At 43.5% G+C, this 18,978-nt stretch overlaps 1 protein-coding gene across 7 annotated transcripts in view; it reads right to left on the reverse strand.

The window, feature by feature from the left end:
* Positions 1-18,978, reverse strand: part of TATDN3 (TatD DNase domain containing 3) — a 19,508-nt gene continuing 530 nt past the window's right edge. The window contains exons 4-11 of one of the 7 annotated variants that reach the window (XM_041413578.1): positions 18,858-18,942; positions 18,120-18,182; positions 16,979-17,088; positions 16,542-16,597; positions 16,213-16,325; positions 15,370-15,444; positions 801-933; positions 231-718 (exon numbers count right to left, since the gene is read on the reverse strand). In XM_041413578.1, coding sequence (XP_041269512.1) covers positions 552-718; positions 801-933; positions 15,370-15,444; positions 16,213-16,325; positions 16,542-16,597; positions 16,979-17,088; positions 18,120-18,182; positions 18,858-18,942 — 802 coding nt within the window. In that variant the 3' untranslated portion in view covers positions 231-551. Of the gene's footprint in view, positions 719-800; positions 934-14,873; positions 15,100-15,369; positions 15,451-16,212; positions 16,326-16,541; positions 16,598-16,978; positions 17,089-18,026; positions 18,183-18,857; positions 18,943-18,978 lie in introns of those variants that run through there. The other 6 variants (XM_041413577.1, XM_041413576.1, XM_041413582.1 and 3 more) reach the window with 6 other exon arrangements.

An 18,978-nucleotide genomic window follows, 5' to 3' on the forward strand; every position in this document is an offset into this window, starting at 1 on the left:
TAAGATCAGATGCTTGGTAAATTTCTCTCAGTTTCTCTATCTGACTTGTTCGAAGTATTGTAGCAATGGATCTTTTTTTTAAAAACAGGACCTCAAGAGGAAGAAGTATAGTGGGAACTGAAACAAACATTATCAAAGCAACAGAATAACTGGCTTTGACTTTAGGAATGTATATCCATATTACACATTGTGTGCTGAAAACACAGCTGAGACTCTGTCTGTGCCAGTGCTTGCAGCAGTGGCCCTTCATAATCTCTGGCACAGGCTGTGGGTTGCCCTTGGCATCAGGGAAAGGGCTGTGACACTTTGGCTGGTGGAATAGATGCATTAGCGTCCTAAATTATTCTTGTTCTTTTGGAATAAGGTACAAACACTGATCTACATCTGATTTCATTTAACATATTTTCCCCTCGAAATCTGGATGATCTCAAAGTCCATCCAAAGACAGCATTTACTCCTTAAAACCAGATGAAAACAGGTTCTGTTCTCCCGTTCTTCCTTTCCGTACTGTTGCACCCTTGCCTGCTTCCAGCTGCTGCCAGCTAACAACCTCAGAGAACGGTCCAAACTCGTCCTGTGCTGAGAATGGCTGGCACATCTTGGGTTTCACCGCCGCCGTGCCCACAGAGCATCATCTGTCCTCCCTCTCCACCCAATGGTTCGGCACACTCAGTGTCATGTGCTTCCTGCACGGAAGCAGTAATGAGACACCAGGGAACTGCAGAGAAAAGGAAAGAGGCCGTGGATGCAAGCGAACTCCGAGAAGGAAACTTCTCCCAGAAAGAAGCAAGTTTATTTACAGCAGATCGACGCAGAGGCAAATCCATCTTTGCTATGCTGCGCTGGTCTCAGTGACATCAAACCCGTTTGATTCTGGGGAGGTACAACCAAGGCGTTTCCATCCTGGGGACATTTATCTCCAGAAGCACCTTCCTAAAAAAGAAAGAAAAAGGCAAACTAAATTTACAACATGATGGCAAAGCTTTGATATTTATTTATCCTGCTGTATTTCATAGGTTTCACGAGCATTACTTCTGATTTATAGCCAAAAAGCAGGGCCAAGGACAAAGTTGCCCAGCAAGAGAAAGTTACCCAAGGAGAAACATCCATTGTAGCAGTTCACTTAAAATGTGAGTCCCTGGATTTCTACATTTCATGGACAATTTATAAATCTAAAAACAGAACACTGATATCAAGGTTTACAGCACAGTTTAGCTTAAATTTTTTATATTTTAAATTTACCCTCTAAATGAACATTTAGGCTCTCCTGAATACTCCTATTGGTGATAGAGCCAGAAATTTCTCATGTATACCCCAAGCATTTACAAAGTTATTTTCCTGAATGCTCTGAAAAGGACAAAATACCTCTTATGTATCAGACATTCACTGGGAAATAAGTGATACAAATTTACTCCACAAAAATTATTTTCTTGTATCCAAATTCCAGAAGTCAGGCAGGCACCTAACACTTACATTTTTGGGCTGGAGAAGGTTAAAAAGCAATTAGAAATGCCAAATCCTTACTTGCAGTAGTGTTTTTGTTCCTTCTGTTAGCATATGTGCCATTGAAAGAAGAGTGTGTCTTCACAATTATTTTGAAACTAAAAATTCACCTTGCAGCTACTGCATGTTTGTACAAAAAATGGCTCAGAAGGAGCCTTTTTAATTCAATCCAAGGCATTTAACAAAATACAGAAAACTCAGGTGTAGAGTGTTGCTTTCAGGGTGTTACTAGCTTTTGGACACCCCTAGCTGGGTTATCTCAGTCATATCAATTCCTAGTTATGTCCTCCTTCCAAACCTCAAAAAACCTAGAAATTTTATGTACATCAGACACACTCAGTGAAGATTTCCAGATCTTCTGGTTTTAATGGTTCAAACCATGTATCTCAGTCTGCAAGGCAAAAAAACCCCAAAACCAACAAACTTTATTTTACAATGTATTTGTATCTTGGTTATGATTGTCAATGCAAAAGCTGATCTCTCCATGCAAAGAAAACCTACATGACAGGAGTGCACCAGGTCCTTGTCTCCCAGATGAGTTGTTTAAAAAAGAAAACCACAGCAGCTCAAGAAAGGGATTTCAGAACAAAAGATCTGAAGTTCCAACTGAGCTAGAAATGAAATATTTTAGCTGGATATTAAACAAACCTCAATAAGTTGGACTTGAAATAAAGTAGTTGGAGAGTCACACGTCTAAATATCTAGGTGGAAAGCTCAGAGAGAATACAGGGGAAAACATAAACATCCTTTTCCTCCTATGCAGTCCTCATTGCAGCTACATTTGTCCAGTCTCCCCACAAGATAAAGCCAGAACCCTCAACTGAAGAAAAAGCTTTTGCGACCCAGGGCACTTGCCTGAAAATTGTACCTCCAGGAGGTTGCCTGGCCACGCCAATTTGGGAATGTGACTGCCCACAGTAGGCATGTTTGCTAATGACCTGGGTTCAATTTTTGGTGTACTGACAAGAATATATATAAATGCAGAGAAAAGTTCTGAATTTTAAAATATGGGTAATTAACTTCTCTACTGTAAACAACAGAAATTTGTGCTCCTGAGTGTCTCGATCTGTACAAAAGATGAAGAAATATACATCTGGTACTTCTGCTTTGCTGCCATCTGCTTTTATTTTTGTAGCTAGCTATCATTCATATATGTAATGGAATTTTACCCCTGAGTTTCCTAGCAAAGCAACAGAGGAAAAACGACTGACCCAAAACAAATTTCTGATACAAAAAAATAATCATGTCAACAAATATAGTTGCAAAATTTATTGGGTTCTTATTCTCCAAGATTAACAGGCTCTTCATATATTACAAAAAATGTAACTTCCATTTGAATCCTTTATGCACAGTAAGAAAAGAGAAAGCCCACAAAAAAATTTTAAAAAAAAGAAGCATGATCTGTAGACGGGTTGTCTTAGACCTTGCAGTGAATGATCAGCACTTGTTCTTGTTCACTGCAAGGTTATTAAATTTGGGGAAAGGCTTGGAGGCATTTTCAGTGTTACATCACAGATTCCCTCCACTGATACACAGCACAGCAATGTTCTGTCAGGCAATCCTGATGTCTTGGGTTCATTTCCTTACTAAAAAGATAACCAAAAAAGCTGACAAGTGACATCAGCCTGGACCATCAGAGGGCTGTGGAACAGGAGGGATTGGAGAAGCTGTGCGGATGCAGCCAGATGCATCTATGTGTGTGTTCCCCCACAGCCCGAGGAACTGCTGGGCTGCAGTTCATCCCACCCCAAACAGCACACCTGGGAGATGTGGCAGGATTCCACTAACACACTCCACTTAGCAACTCAACTTACAAGAATTCAGTAATGTGGGAGTTTTCTCTGTTGTCTGCAGCAGGACAACAAGTGACTAAGTCAGAGGTAGCCTTCTGTGGATGCAGAATGTCCACTTCGTGCTCCTGCTCCCTGCCCATCTGCATAGGAATGGTGAGCAATCAGCTGGTGAAACCACTTTTCAGAGCAACAACAAAATCTTCACTTCTAAGATGTCTCAGAGTTACAAAAAAAAAAGCACTATGCTCTTGAAAACACATGGTGTAGCTCTCCTTCACTGCACTTTACCTGTCTGGTTCATGCACACAGATCCTTTGAAAATTAAATGGAAGGGACATGTGATTTTGGAGCCACTAAGAGCCACTAAAATGTGTTTTAGAGACAGATTGCTCAACCAAGCTTGAGAAACATTGCTACTTTTACTGTTGAGGAAAACCAAATATTTTGTAACAGCTTGAAGTTCCCAATTTGTCTCTGAAGAGGTTATCAGCAGGAAGAGAGCCTTTAAAGGCCTACATGCATTAGATGGGGAAGATGCTGGCTGACCTCAGTTTAACTAAAAATCAGCAGGATTTTTTTTTGTTGTTGTTGTTTAGACTGAGTAACAATAAAAGATTTCTGCCCAGGACCCTGGCTGTGAGAGTACATTATGGAAAATGCATTGGCATTCCAATAGCATTAATCATTCTAACAGGAAGTCAGACAGACACCAGAGACTCTCCTTGTGGCAGCTCCTGTGTTGGGAAAGTACTCCAGGAGTTCTCCAAAGACTGTTTTGAACAGTAGTCTTTTGCATCACTGTTACAAGATATAAACTATTTCAGATTAGCTGCAAACCCAGAATCTTTCACAGAAAATTCCCTCTCTTTTATTGTCAGGGGAGACAAACTTAGTGCCCATATCAACCAATGGACAGTGGGCAGGTCCTGTGCCAGGACAACCCCAAAGCGTGTAGACCTTTTTGCATGTGAGTGACAACATCTACTTCACCCAGATGTTTAGAGACCTTGGCCTTCTGCTCCCACCTCCAGCCTGCACACTGTCCAGCTCAGCACCACGCCCAGCTCCTGGTGGCACCACAGGGAATGGAGGGCACTCAGCACCTCCAGCAGTCACCCAGCTCCTGACATCCCTGAGGTGTCCCCAGGTGCATTCATCAGTGGGTTTCACTGGAGCAGCAGTCATATGGTATCAGCCCAACAGCTGTAGTGTCCACCTAAAAATCGTTTATCTGTCTTGTGAGTACCCTGCGGCTCTTAAATATAGAATGACAGAATTTATTTTGGAAAAGACCTTTAAGATGATCAAGTCCCACTGTTAACCCAGCACAGCCAAGTGCACTACTAAACCAAGTCCCTTAGTGCCACATCTACATGTCTTTTAAATACCTCCAGCAATGGTGACTCCAGCACTTCTCTGAGCTGCCTGTTCCAGCACTCAAAAACCTTTTCAGTGAAGAAGTTTTTCTTAATATCCAATCTAAACCTCCCCTGGTGTAACTTGAGGCCATTTATTCTTATCTGCACCAGTGCAGAACATGAGAGAATGGCCCATGAGAAGCACTCTCACTACAGCAATCCATACAGCAACATGCAAAATACATCCCAGCTCAGCCAGAATGGCATTCAGACTGTTTAAGCCTTTGGAGATAATACTACAATTCCAATGTACTGCAAACACAGGCTGAACAGAGTATTTGTGTCCCTTAAGACCTCAGACAGTACCAACAGTTCATAGCTTTTAGAAACCTTAGGAGGGGAATGAAGTGGAAATAACTTGGGTCCTGGGAATAACTGTGCTTTGAGGGCTCTCTCCTCTCTGCTGACTGTGCAGCAACCTCGGGAGCTGTGCACAGGACAAAGGTGATGTTGGATGCCAGAAAGCAGACTCGGAGAGCTGCTGAGAGGCACAGGGCAGTTTCACACGCTGGCAAAAGACCATCACAGCCATGAGCTGACTGGCAGCTTCAGAGTACCATGCTCAGAGAGATCCTGCATCCCTCCTGCCAGCCTAAGTGAAGGGACAGGGAGAGCTCTGTCTAACCTCCCTTTACCCAGGCAGATTTGGCAGTCTTGGTGACTCTCCTGCCAGCTCAGCTACTCCCAGGATAAATGTCAGTGCTGGAAGCAAAAGTTCTTGTTCCTCTTCCTCAGACCAGAGGAAGGTGATAGAGCAGCCAGAGCCTGGGACAAGAACAGAGCTGGGTGATGTTGGGATGAACAGTGGTGAAGGTAGAGCTCCCACTGCTCCCTGACAAGAGGTGGGCTTGGCAGAGGCTGTATTTTTTGAGGAACTGAAGATACCTAGATGTTTGGAAAATTTTATTTATTTACAAACACCAAACTGTTTCGCTGAGAATGTCATACTGAGCTTTCCCTTTAGAAGTGTGGAAATGTTTTTTTTTATGTGGGGAATACTGAAAAATAAATGTGCCTCTAGTTTCAAGACGGACAGGTTTTTTTTCAAAACAACAGCCTATAGGAGGCTTAGCTTCAAACTGCTATGTGACTTCTCTTTCTCATTGTGTTTTTTTTTTTGGGTTTTTTTTTGTTTGTTTGTTTGTTTGTTTGTTTGTTTTTTCCCTAATATCAAAAAAACCCAGTGTCTCATTATCACTCCAAAGGGAAACATGGGCATTGATATGTTTCGTGGCAGCCACAGCCAACTCCTCATCCCTGCTAGTATTACTTTTCCTTTTACATTGATTCAGGTACTGGTAAATTATATTTGGAAGAGAGAGCAAAAGGCAAAGGCTCATGCAATCCAATTATAACCCTGCTGAAATAACTTCCAGGAACTCTGCAAGGATTAACCTGATCAAGCCTTGTAATGGCAAGAGGGGAAAAAATAACAGCAAGAAAATAATAATAATAAAAGAATAAAAGAAAAATAATAATCAGCTAGTACCTTTTCTAGGATGACAGACTGTGTCCCAGCAAAGTTATGGAGCAGCATGTCCTGAACATCCACAGTGTGCACATGAAAGCCAGGGAGCTGGGATCAGGCTGCAGAATTGAGAAACCCAAACCCTCTGTATCACATTTTCTTACAGCAGGATGAGAATGCTCAAAGACTTTAAGCAGTACTACAGGCACTGAGAAATGCAGAGCTTGGATTTGTTAACCCTGCCCTCCATATGGTGAAATGGCTGCTGAGATTCCCTCGACCCACTGGTAGGTAGACAAGGACCACCAAATTAACTTACCAGTCACCAGAGGACTGGGAATGGGCACATTTTTCATTTAGCATCTTCCTGGTCCAAAATGGGACTTGCAAATACAAGAAAAGTCTGTTGCAATTGCTCAGCTGCCTCTCTTCCAGGTCCATGGCACTTTTTTCTGTCCTATTGTCTTCTTTCACATTTTATTTTAAGATATTGGTTTTTAATGAGTGGAAAGGATGTCTTTTTCCCCATTAGACAAGTAAAATTTGGCATATACATATCTGCTTAAAATAGTCCACAGGGACAAAAAATACCTTACAAAATCATACTTTCTTCCATAATTCAAAAAAATCCACTGTTCTGGGTAATGCTGTGGCAGTGGCTGTTTTGCGCCACTACCTTCACTACTCTTCCCCCAAAGTTACAGTGCTCTCCTTAGTCTTTGTTTCACTAATTTTCAGGTGTATTTTGGGATTCCTTATGTTACTAAGTCTGCACTAACCAGCACCCCTGAGCCTCTGAGATGAAGAACCATAAAAAGAAGTCTCCTTTGGGATAATCTTGAGGAAAGGACTAGGAAGTCTGCCACATCCTCATCAGAGGCACAGCTGGAAAGGAACCATTTTCTAGTTTGTTTTTGGCAGACACCATGCTCCTAGATGTAAGTGCTCACAAGTATGGTTATCTTTTCATCTTAAACACTGAACACTTAGATAACCTTCAAAACAATCACTAGTGTTCTTTAGAAGATGCCTGTGGAGCTGTGATGCAGGAAACAGGTGTTGAGCCTAGTTAAAGTCCCATGTACAAAGGAGACACTCTGAAAGGTTCTGACTCCTACAGGCAGGTCCAGTTGTTTGGCTGTGCCAGCTGCTGCACAAGGGCTCTCTGCTGCTCCTCACATTGCTGAGGCATGGACATAATCCATGGAGTGAAGTCCAACCCAATCCACACAAAAAGTCATGAAATGTGATGAACTTCAAAATGGGGGGATCTAATGCCTTTGCTGGCTTCATTTTCTCAGGAGAGTGGCAGAAGCTTTTATCAGAGAAGAAACAGAGCAGAAGACAGCACCCTTCAAAAGACAACAAACCTTGAAATATAGTAACGTATAACTAATAAAAATCAAGAAAATATGATAACAGCTGCGAAAACACTCCTGGCACAGATTAAAGTAGCTTCCCTACAAGGTTTTCATTGCAGGAAGCCAGCATTACAGACATCTATCGATATGCTCTCCTTGTGGGATTTTGCAATTTTCATTTTACTCCTGCATGGATGTTTAGCTAAGAAAATGAAGTTTTGGGATTTAATCTTAACTCATTTCATATCTATCCATGCAGAGGAATGTAAGCAGTCAGAGGTTACAATGAGCTAGCTTCAGACAGTTTCCACATAGCCAAATCAAGCAGCCTGTGGTTCTGCAGAAATCAGAGCACATTACCTCACCAATGGCCATCAGCTTTATCTTTGTGTTTCTTGAAGAGCAGGACAGAATCCATGGCCTGTAATAAACCAGCTGAGCCATGGCAAACAAAGCCAGAATACAAAACTGTATTATGGTACAACTTGAAAAGCGGACCATGAAAATGACTGTCCAGGACAGAGGCTACTAGCCTCCTGTATTGCTGACAGCTTCTAAATAACCTAATTACTCAGCCCTTTGAGAACAAAATTAAAAGATAGATTCAAAGGGAGTTGGAGGGATGTTAGTCCAGGTAACTCTGCTAGTGAGCAAAGAAAGGCCCCATTCTTCATCATTTGGCTGAACATTTAGCCTCATCTTTTAAGTGCTGAGAAACCTCTGAGAAACCTTTTAAAAGGTCTCTGGCAGCTGGTCCCGAGTCCTTTCCAGAGGAAAGGAAGTTGTCAATGCCAGGGTTGAACCACCCTTCCAGACCAGTCCCACAAATCACTGCCTTTTCAGCCAAGCCCTTCATCATTTTGGGCTATTGTGCTGGTTAGGGCTGAGGTTGAGTTAACTTCCCTCAAAGTGCCTGGTACAGGGCTGTGTTTTGGATTTGCTTTCTGCACAGAATCGTAAATAAATCAAATACCTTGACTCTGTGGGTGGATTGGCCTCTTGCACAGTGGGTGAAATAAAGTGTAAGAAACCATTTTGGAATAACAACAGCAGCCTACATGCGCTGGTCAAGAAATGCCATCTTTGGATAAATGTCACACACGTGGATTGTCAATGGGTGTGCTACACTCACCAGGAGCACAGAAGGGATTGCTTTGGACAGTGCTGACATCTGCTTGTGCACATTATACACCACATTAGACCACTGCACGTGCACCCACCATTGCTTCAACTCAGCACAGAGGTCCTGTGTAGTACAGAGCTGAGTTTCCACCCTGACTTTTCCAGGCAGGAATAATGACCCCTAGAGAAACAGGAAGTTATCTGGTGGTGATGTGATTGGAACTCCCCACATGGTGTTCCATTTAACTTGTTCCCACAGCCCCCCATTTGTTTGCTTCCTCACCCTTTGTTGTGTGTCCAGAAATGATCTGAGCACAAAAACACTCTCTCTATATGGTTATAACAATAAAGCCAGTGCCAAGCAGTACTTCAAAGCTGCCCTCTCCAGGCAGTGCACTTCACAAAGACAGACCTTCCTGCTAGATAACCCCAGGTCCATTTCACAGGTTCACCAGTGCTCATAGGCTGAGCAGACTTAGGAGGCTCCAAGCAACAGGTCCAATTCCACACAGGAAATGCAGCATCCCATGCACACACATTTCTATGGAATTCACTTAACATGGTCATGCTGACCCTTAGTCCACATCCACAATTCAGAGGTTTTTTACAATGGTCAACAGAATCTGGCAAAGAGACAAACGTCTTGGAGGTACAAAGTCCCTAGGAAGTTTGTAGGAGTTTGTGTGTCACTGTCTCTGTTCCCTCTCAAGGCCACCAAGAGGAGTCACACATCCAGCTGCTGAGTCAGATGTCAACAGCTATCCAAACGTGATCTACCCACACTAGTCTTGCCTAAAAGACAATCCAACAGGTTCGGGGACACACCATGGGAGAGAGATGAGGAATTACAGGGAGATTACAGGGACACAGAAGAAAGCCAAGGTGCTGTGACAGGCAGAGCCCAGAAGGTACATGGAGGAGCTTAGGGAGACAGAGATTAGGGAGAAACACTGGGAGCTGGAAATGCAGCACTGGGATTGCTGGGCTCTAATGGGAGCATCACAGGATATGGGTATGAGATTGGGATCACTGTGGTGAGGAGATCATAAATCCCTGGGGAAAAAAAAAGCATTATTGGTTGTGCTGCCTGTGAAACATCTTCTATCAATGTTGCATCATGTACTTTAAGGTGTGATTGGGCACCAGCAAGGAACCCAGCACCCATTTGCACTCTTGGGTGACAAAGCATACAGCCCTGGCACAGGCAAAATAGCAGATGCAAAGTCCATATGGGAAAACTAAACAAGTTAAACCCAACGTACACACACTGCCACAGAAATACAAAATACATGTGGGCACCTCACCTGGACTGTGGCGCTGCCCATCTGCTCTGCTCCGAATAGGATGAACCCCACCACACACACGATGGAGTCAGCATGCCTTTGGGGGCTGAGGAGGCACGGATACGTCAGCTGCTGTTCCCTGGCAGCCAGGGCAGCCCAGGTGCGGTAAGTGCAGGCAGCCACGGGGACCTGGCAGCAGATGGAGAGGAGAGAGGACAATGGCCACAGGGAGGGCTCTGCTGCTGCTCAGCACCACAGGCTTGGTGAGAGGGACTGAGCAGGGTGGGGAGCACAAAGAGCTCTCCTGCACTGCAGGCAGGCTTTAACAGCCAGCCCAGGCACAGACCCAGCCCATCTGCCTGGTGATATCTGGGGCAGCAGGGCCTCAATCACACTGCCCATACTGTCACTTTTCCATGTCTCACCCACTGCACTTCCAGAACAGGGGGATGTGGTTCTGCTTCCCCACATGTTGCTGCTGCTTTGTGGTCATTCAGGCAGCTGTACTCGGCCTTGTACGGGCAGCTGAAGTTTTGCTCAGCCTCAACACAGCCAGGGCTGTGCCATGGCAGGCTGGGCTCATCTGAATCACTGCCCACAGACACCACACAGCCGCCTCACCTGCCCTCGGAGGCAGGGTACAAGGCTTATTACCTCACCCAGACACTGCAGACGAAATCCGTATATATTGATTCTGCCACTTTGGTAGGACATCAGATGCACTCCTCCAGACTCCTTGTCCACAGTGCCATGCCTCAGAGGCACTCCAGTGACTGATCACTTCTGCTTCCTCAAGGGAATCCTGCCCCTGTTTTCATCAGCAGACCTGAGCAGGGTAGAGGCACGGATCTTCTGTGCTTGCACCAAGCAGAGTCTCTCTAAGCACAGCACCAAGCATCTGGGGAGATGGGCATCAGCTCCTGCCCCAGGGTTCATCAGGACCTTGATTCTCACTATGGTTTCTCCTTGTTTTGTCATTCACAGTAGTTCAAAGGGGCATAAAAATCCACCAGCTCCTGGAGGAGGCACTTGGCACTCACTGCATGGTGGGGCCACCACCCAGTGCAATCAGGGTTTACATTCCCATGCCCCAAGAGATTCACACTGATAGAAAAGCCAACTCCAGCAGGGAAAATGAACAGATGGATAACCACCTGCTGAAGAGGAAAATGTTGAGACAACTGGGTGCTATGGTAATTCATATCCTTTCTTTGATCTCAGTAGTGTCTTTGTACTGCATATAGAAAGCAAAGGGGAGAACAATAAAGCTTTATGCTAAGCCAGTGCCTTTCTCAAATTCACTTTCCTGCTCTGTAATGGGAACAGAGGATTGAACCCCAGCCTGCATTAATGAAAAAACAAACAAAAGCAGAACTTCATAAGTGAGGAAAGTTGCATTTCCAGCCATTTATTTATTTGCTTTTGCCTCTTAAGAGCCTATCTATGCATTGCATAGGAGTCTGTTGGAAGCACCTCCAGTAAAAGTCTTTAGTCTAAACTCTTATCATGATAAATAGCAGGAATGAGCAGCATTTCATCAACTTGGCCTCATTACCATTTCTTCACTTGTTCCCATGTCAAATTCTGGAAAAACTCAGAGCACTTTGTCCCAAAGTTCAGGAGATTCAGGCCCTGTTAATCCATGGCTAAAAACAAATTTCCGAAGAAAGGCCCTGGGAGTCCTCCAAAGGGCTGCAGCCCTCCAAAGACTATTTCAGTGAGCACAGATCGAGCCCTTTCTTGGTTTTTTTATCACTCCATGTACATCCTGCAAGGTAAAATGACATGGGGAATCCTGCAAAGTGCCACACGATCCACTGCTTGTAGCATCCCATGGAAAGCTGATGGCTGAAGGTATGATGGAAATTGAGACTTACTACTTTCCACACTGCTGCAGACAATCTGTGCCATTCCCCTCTCTCAGACGGAGGTCACCTGGCCTGTGTGTGACCTCCAAAATTGATGGCATGGCTGAAAAGAAAACTTGGGTCACCAGTAACTTTCCCAAAAACTACAGTTGCACTGTCTCCTTCCTCCAATACATCCTTGGCCATTTCAGTCTCTTGTGTTACCTAGGGGAAGGCATGGTTTATCCAGGTCTGAGAGGCTTGCAACAGGGTTCAGGACACACACTGATGCTGCTAAGGCCAACCTCTGTGGGGATGCAGGGCTTCACAGTGTACAGCCAGGCAGCTCCCCCCCAGCCATCCTGCCTTCCCCAGCCTCTCCAGGCCAGATGTCACTGTGGGAATGCAGGCATAAATCCAAGCCTTCTGTTAAATACCCCCTTTGAGGTAACGTTACAGAATGACTGCTAAGGATCAGCAACATCTTCCAGCTCAGAAACTATACTTCCTCCTCACTGCACAGCAGTACCACGAGTCCTGAGTGAGCACCTTAAAGAGTTTCTTGTGCAGTGCAACAACTTTATTTCCAGCACCTGCTGCCCACCTCCAACACTGACTGCCGGACTGGGGCACAACTTGCACAGCCAAACCAGCTGCAATGGAAAAAGAGTGCTGCTTCTGAGACTTGTTAAAAAGTGTCTTGAAAGTGTCAAGGATGCCAAGGCAGAGTGGGAGTGACACTGTGTTTTCCTTTTCTGGAACTCCAGGTCACCTACTCCATGACTTAGCTGTGGCGCCGCAGGTCTGAGGAGAGGACAAAGCTGGTTTGTTTTAACATGGGCCCCTGCCAGGCTCACCCTGCCCATCGCTGTTGTAATGCCAGCTCTTCCTGGCCCAGGGGAAGCAACTCCGTGCCTCCTTTGCTAGCCTCAGCCACACTCCTGCACCACCCAAAGCAGCTCCAGGCCTGCTGCTGCAGGCCCAGGAACATGGGCTGTCCCAGAGCCCCATGGTCCCCAGGGGCTGCCCACCCTCAGCAGTGCCCTGCCCACACAGGAGCTCAAGGATGGGAGTGTGTTGAAGGTTTCTGCCATATCAAAAGGGATTCAGTCAGGAATCATCCTGCAGCAAGGCTAAGGCTGAACCAGAGCAGTACCACCCCCCTGCAGAGACACGAATTTTGAGGAGCCTATTTAATATTCCCCCTTCTTGCAAAACCAGTGCTTTCATCCAATGCTAAGGATTCCATAGAGAAAAATAATTAGCTCAAAACTTAGCAAATAGTTGGATGCTGCCTGACTTCTTACCTCAAGCACCTCCTCACATAATTGCATTTCCAAGCAATACTGGGAGACTTCCCAACACATAGGCAGCAGGAAGCCCACATAAGGCTGCCTGCTATGTATCACATGTTTAGCATCTCCAATGACATGATTATTCACTAAGTGGCTCACGCTAATATTCTGACTATTGCACACCTGTTCCCTAGCACCATCTGCAGGCAAACTCTGTCCTTCGCCCCATTTAGTGGAAATGGTACCTGCAGATCCAGGATAAGCAACAGCTCTCCACTGGATCAAACACTCAGTAGAGATCCAGGTGGTTGCTGCTCTAAATACACATTGCAGTAGAGACAAATTGTGCAAGTTTGGTTGTTTGCTGCAGGCTGAAAACTGTTTAGGAACACATGTTTAAACTTAATAAGCTACTTCTAGTCAAAAAGAAGAACAGCTGTTCTGATAAAGGCAACGAAAAAAACCCCCGACAATGTGATTTTAAGAAACTGAGGAAGATGAGGTGGAGGAAAACAGAACTTTAGGACGGGGCATCACTTACACTGCAAGCTTTGGCCCCTTCTCCCCCCATGAAGTGGTCATGAATTAAGTTAATGCTTGTGTATTTTCTTCACTGACCTGGTAAAACTCCCCATTGTCGCCCTGATTTTGTAAGACTTTGTTAAGCCTTCTGATGTTTACATTCTTTCAACAAACTTTCTCACACACAGTTCTGTAAATAACCTATGTTTTGCATTCTTTCATAGAGGTGGAGAGAATTGATGGACCCTTGGTCTGTCCAGTGGCATTGGAGAGGTGGCACTGTCACCCTCCAATCCACTGTCACCTTTGGAAAACTATAAATATTGGAGTCAGAAAATAAAGTTCTTCTTTTTTGTTCCCCTCGAGAACAGCAGTGTCTGTGTCATCATTTCGTGCCTTATCACAACACCCCATAGTGAGAGAAAACCTCCACTTTCTTAGTGGCCCTCAGAACACCTGAGTGCCATGTAAAACTCACCTCATTCAATTGCTGGTTTATAATCAACAAAGTTTTTATCAGTATTTCACAAACCCACATCTACACAGGGGCTGTGACGGAGCACCAGATTCAGCTTTAGCACACTGGACAACATAGCTGAATCTACAGAGAACACCTCCAAGATATCACAAAATTGAGCTTGTCTCCCTGTCACACCCTGTGTCTCCTGATACTGAGCAGTCAGAAGAGTGAGTCCTTGAACTAAGACCAAACCCAGGCTTTTTGCTTTTAACACAATTAAAAAAGTAAAGTATTTTAAAAATCCATCTTAAAGTAGCCAAGGAAAAGGGCTATAATTCTTCCAACTGTATTCTGAAAAGATGTTGCCTCTGCACCCCTCAGAGTCCAGTCAGCACAGAATAGAGAATGTCCATCCAGCTGGGTTCTTTTAATGGCTCAGAAAGAGATGTGTAGTCTGCCAGTTGTAACAGGAGCTTTCTTATCATGACTGGGTCCACAACTTGTGGCTTTCAGTCAGCAGAAACAAGAAGTGAAGGGGACAGCAAGCACTGTACTGTAGCCATCTCCCATACTAGGAGCAGCTGGCAAGCAGTCTGAGAAACTAAACCAACAATTTTATGGTGCTCTTCTTTACAAACTATTTGTTCAGAGACATGAAAGATGCAAAGGAACCATGTGTCTTGATCACACTCAAGAGACTATTACGGTGCACACCAAAGACCTTTGAGAAATTCCCTATTTTCATCCTATCCAGCTATATTACACTCCTTCCTTCTTGAACTTCCAACTGCAAAACTCCACTTTAACACAAGATATACATTGGTTTTATTAATTACACCACAAGTAATACTTTCTGCAACATCATATATTTCAGTTTCTGAATCTATATCCGAATAAAGTGCTGAAGTTTAGGGAATAGTTTTAGTGCATTCTGTGTAGTCACTTCTATAACTTCTCCAACTGGAATTCCTTTAATTTTCGCAATGTATTCAGCAGCAATGTAAATATTTTTGGGTTCATTTCTCACCTGAAAAACAAAACCAACCTAATTACACACCCCTAGAGATCACAAGTGTTTCAGATTCAGTACTTTCTGACACAACTTCAGTCACATTGTGGCACATGTGGCAGAAAGATGACACGTGTCCATTACTCTTGGATTAAGTTCCCTTGGTGGTCTCTTTCCTCTCTTGTAACCATGCTTAAGGCTACTTCATTATCCCGTGCCAGTAGCTGACCTCCACTAGGTGTGGGTTTGGATACAAATACACAGAAATCCCTCTCTCCCATCATTTACCTGTTTTTCAGGCCCCAGAGCAGGAGAGTCAGTTTCCAAGCACATATTTTCCAGCGGCAGCTGTTTCACAAGCTTCTGCTTCTTGAAGAAAGTAAGACAGCCTTTAAATGCTTTATGCACTTAAAACTGTGGGGAAAAAAACATGAAGGGAGGATATTCCCTACATTTAGAGGCAACATCAAAAGAACTTCGGTGCCACAGTCTACATTTTATCAACAATTTCTGTATGGAAGCAAGAACACTGGGAGCTGCTCCAAAAGTCCCTTCAAATTAGGGTTGTCCTGTTTTCTAAATATCCAAAGCACTATTATCTCAAAGCTGAATTCATTGTTATTTATTAAATCACAGTTATGGTATATTGCAGTTATAGAGTTGCCAGTGCAATTCTAATTTGCTGTTTTCTGTGCATATAATATTTGTGTTCCTTTTCCTCCTCTCTGCTTTACCTCTCAACCGCAGTTTTTCCTTCCTAAGTACCTAACCTCATCCCCATTTATATCCACCCCTCATGCTCCCTCCACTTGAATCAAACTTTTTACTCTCTTACATTTCCTGAGCTTATCACAGAAAGCAGTCCTATCACAAAAACTACTCCTTCTCTACATGTCATGTCCCTACTGTAAAACAGTACAGTGACAGAATCTTCTGAACAGTTCACCAGAAAACACAATAAAATGAGAAAAACCCCCCTTGTTTCTCAGGAATAGCTGAGCTGTTGTAGCCAGAATTCCCCATCCAAAGTCCAGCTAAGGCAAAAGCCCCAGGCAGAAATTCCGCCAAAGTAAAAATGTGCAATGCATGGAGAAGGAGCAGACCCCAGCCGGAACCGGGACAAAACGTTACCTGTTCACTCCTTATAATGGAAGGAGGAATGGAGAAGTAGTATCCAGCTCTCACCCCTTCCATGGCTACAGACGGCTTCCCATCAAAGGCATGGAGCAACACCTTGGTAGCACCTTGGAGAAATAAAGCAAACCACATCATCAGCAGGGTTACAGCAGGGCTGCCATGTCAGCTTCCAATGGGACCTTGGTCCCATACAGAATTAACACAGAAACTCCACACTTCTGCTCCTGAGTTAAACACACACAAACTGATGTGAGGACATGGCACAACTGGAGAAATCCTGTTGGCAAAAGCCATGGCAAAGGAAATGCATTAAAAAAGCATACCTTGTTCCTTCAGGAGATTAATGGTTGGTCTTCCAGCTGAGCGGGAATGAACATTTCTGCACAGCAAGGAGAGGACCAGCATTAGCAAATTTAGCCAAATACTTTTTTCTTTTTTGCATATACAAACAAACTAACAGTACCTTGGGATGAAAATAATTAATTTGTGTTACAACTTTTATCAAGAAAAAACCCCAGGGATGCATATATTAATGGGAACAACATAGCATGGACAGGGGACATAAGATGTCTGTACAGAAGTGCAAACATAAGGAAAATTCTAAAATTAAATCTCAAACTGGAGACTGACAGGACACTTATGCCAGTTTAATCCATCTAAGAAAAGTTCCGTGGGCACTTAATAACCATAAATCCTGGGAAGTATTTCAACATGTTGCTGAGACCTGGCAAATCCTCCTTCTGGTATAAACAAAACCTACAATGGCAAATCCAGTCTTCTTGCCAGCTCAATCTGCTTGATCAAAACCTGTCTTTGTCCTTCCTTCTGTTCATCAGTGCTGGCAAATCTGGGAGTGAAATCTAGTCCAACCTACAGTACAAGAAGACAAGGGTAAGGTTTTACAGACCTAACACTTAAAAAAACCATAATTAGACATACATAGGCATACCATGCTTCAAAACTGCAAAGAATTTCAAATTATGTATACTAGAGACTGCAATTAAAATGAGCTCAGCTGCAGCTTAACTCAAAAAAAGAATGCATTCTTAACCATAAACTTTTCAACAATGAAAGCATTTGTGGGCAGACAGCTACTAACAAGGGTATTCAACATTGTAGTCTGTAACTGGTTTTTTGGGGGTTTATGTTCTATTGAATATTATGTCAGATTAAGTCTCAAACATGGATCTCCAGTATAAGTAAAATTTCTGACCTTAACCTATAGCTTTAGTCCAATCTCTAGCAAATAATTTTATACTTTTTTGATCTAAACATGTTCAGGCAAAATTTAAAGTCTGTCAAAGCAGTCCCATTCAAAGTTAGATGAAGATAAGTTCTCCATATACAGTACAACATGGCAAATTTAGCTAGAAAGTTCTGCCAAAACCCGCTTTTTCTGTAGCCAGTGCACTACCAGATGTAAGTGCCTCTGGTACTAACACACAAACAGAGGCAGACTCCATCCTAAAGCCTCAATTAATTTATAAACAAATGTAAGACAGGAGACAACAGATGGATACAGATAGATGAAGGATTAAAAAAAGAACTGTACAAGTCATCGTGGTGTACTGATATCACAGCTTAGCCTAACTTTGTCAGAGAAGAAAGCAGGAAAGATCTGCCTTTGGGTATAACATGAGACAGCATAAATATCTAATCTTCCAACAACTCCAGCAGCATAAATTCCATCTATTTTCTAATAGCAATAACGAAGGAAAAGAAGGAATCAAGCAAATCTATACAGGAAAGCACATTAAGAGAACTACCAATCAGACTTAATGCTTGTTCAGGCTGATAGCAATTCTTACCACATACAGAAAAACAAGCATTGACTCAGTTTTTGTAATTCCAGTGACAGCTGCTGCTTGAGAGATTTAAACAAGTTACAGAATTCCACTCACTTCTCCAATCCCCACCAATTTGTCTTTGTAAAGTTCTATAAGAGGCAGCGCAGCATCCAGATCCTGCAAGAATAAAAGATGCAACTCTCACTGCCTTTATAAGAGGAAAGGGTTATGAACCCACATTATGATTAAATTGGCATTTCCTTCACTGTTCTGAAATACTTTGCAACTTGTCATTACTGCGAGCTGTGCAGTCAGATTTTAGAAGTCTGAAGGATTTATCTTCTTAATAACCATTTCATTACACATTACATTCTTTATCTATATCTATCTCTCTATATATATATATATTGAAACCTTATTCTAAATACTTCTGAGCTACTTTTCACAGTAGCAGCAGAGGTAATTAAAACAAGGTCCCAAAATAACTTGGTAACATAAAAAAGCTGCAGACAGCTCCCTGAGATTTTTAGGACAAAGCCACAAACAGTTGCCTTCCAGTTCCCATGTTAACAAAGGAACATCTGCACATGTTGTTTGCTGTAAGCAAAGCACACCTGGGATTTTTAAAACCATTTCACTGCAGCAATACAGCCAGATGACTCCAGAGAACAATTCTGCTTTAAGGGCTGATAGGGAAAAATGGAGAGAGCCTGGGATTTGGTCCACTGGGTCTCCTTGCATTACAGAGAGCAGAAAAACCACTGGGCAGACCTGAAGGTAAATCAGGCAGACCGGAGCATCCTGTCGTCTGTCCTGAAAAGTCCCAGCAGTATTTTAGAGGCCACATTTTACCTTCAAAGTAACACTGCGCTGCTCCTCTGGAGAAACCTCTTGAACGGGGTGAACTCCCAGGCATGGCACAACAAACCCTGGGAATCTAGGCATGGAATAGATAGCGAGAGTGTGAAAGACT

This window comes from Onychostruthus taczanowskii, unplaced genomic scaffold, assembly GCF_017590055.1.
Source record: "Onychostruthus taczanowskii isolate IOZ18803 unplaced genomic scaffold, ASM1759005v1 scaffold42, whole genome shotgun sequence".
In the NCBI taxonomy this organism is placed as follows: domain Eukaryota; kingdom Metazoa; phylum Chordata; class Aves; order Passeriformes; family Passeridae; genus Onychostruthus; species Onychostruthus taczanowskii.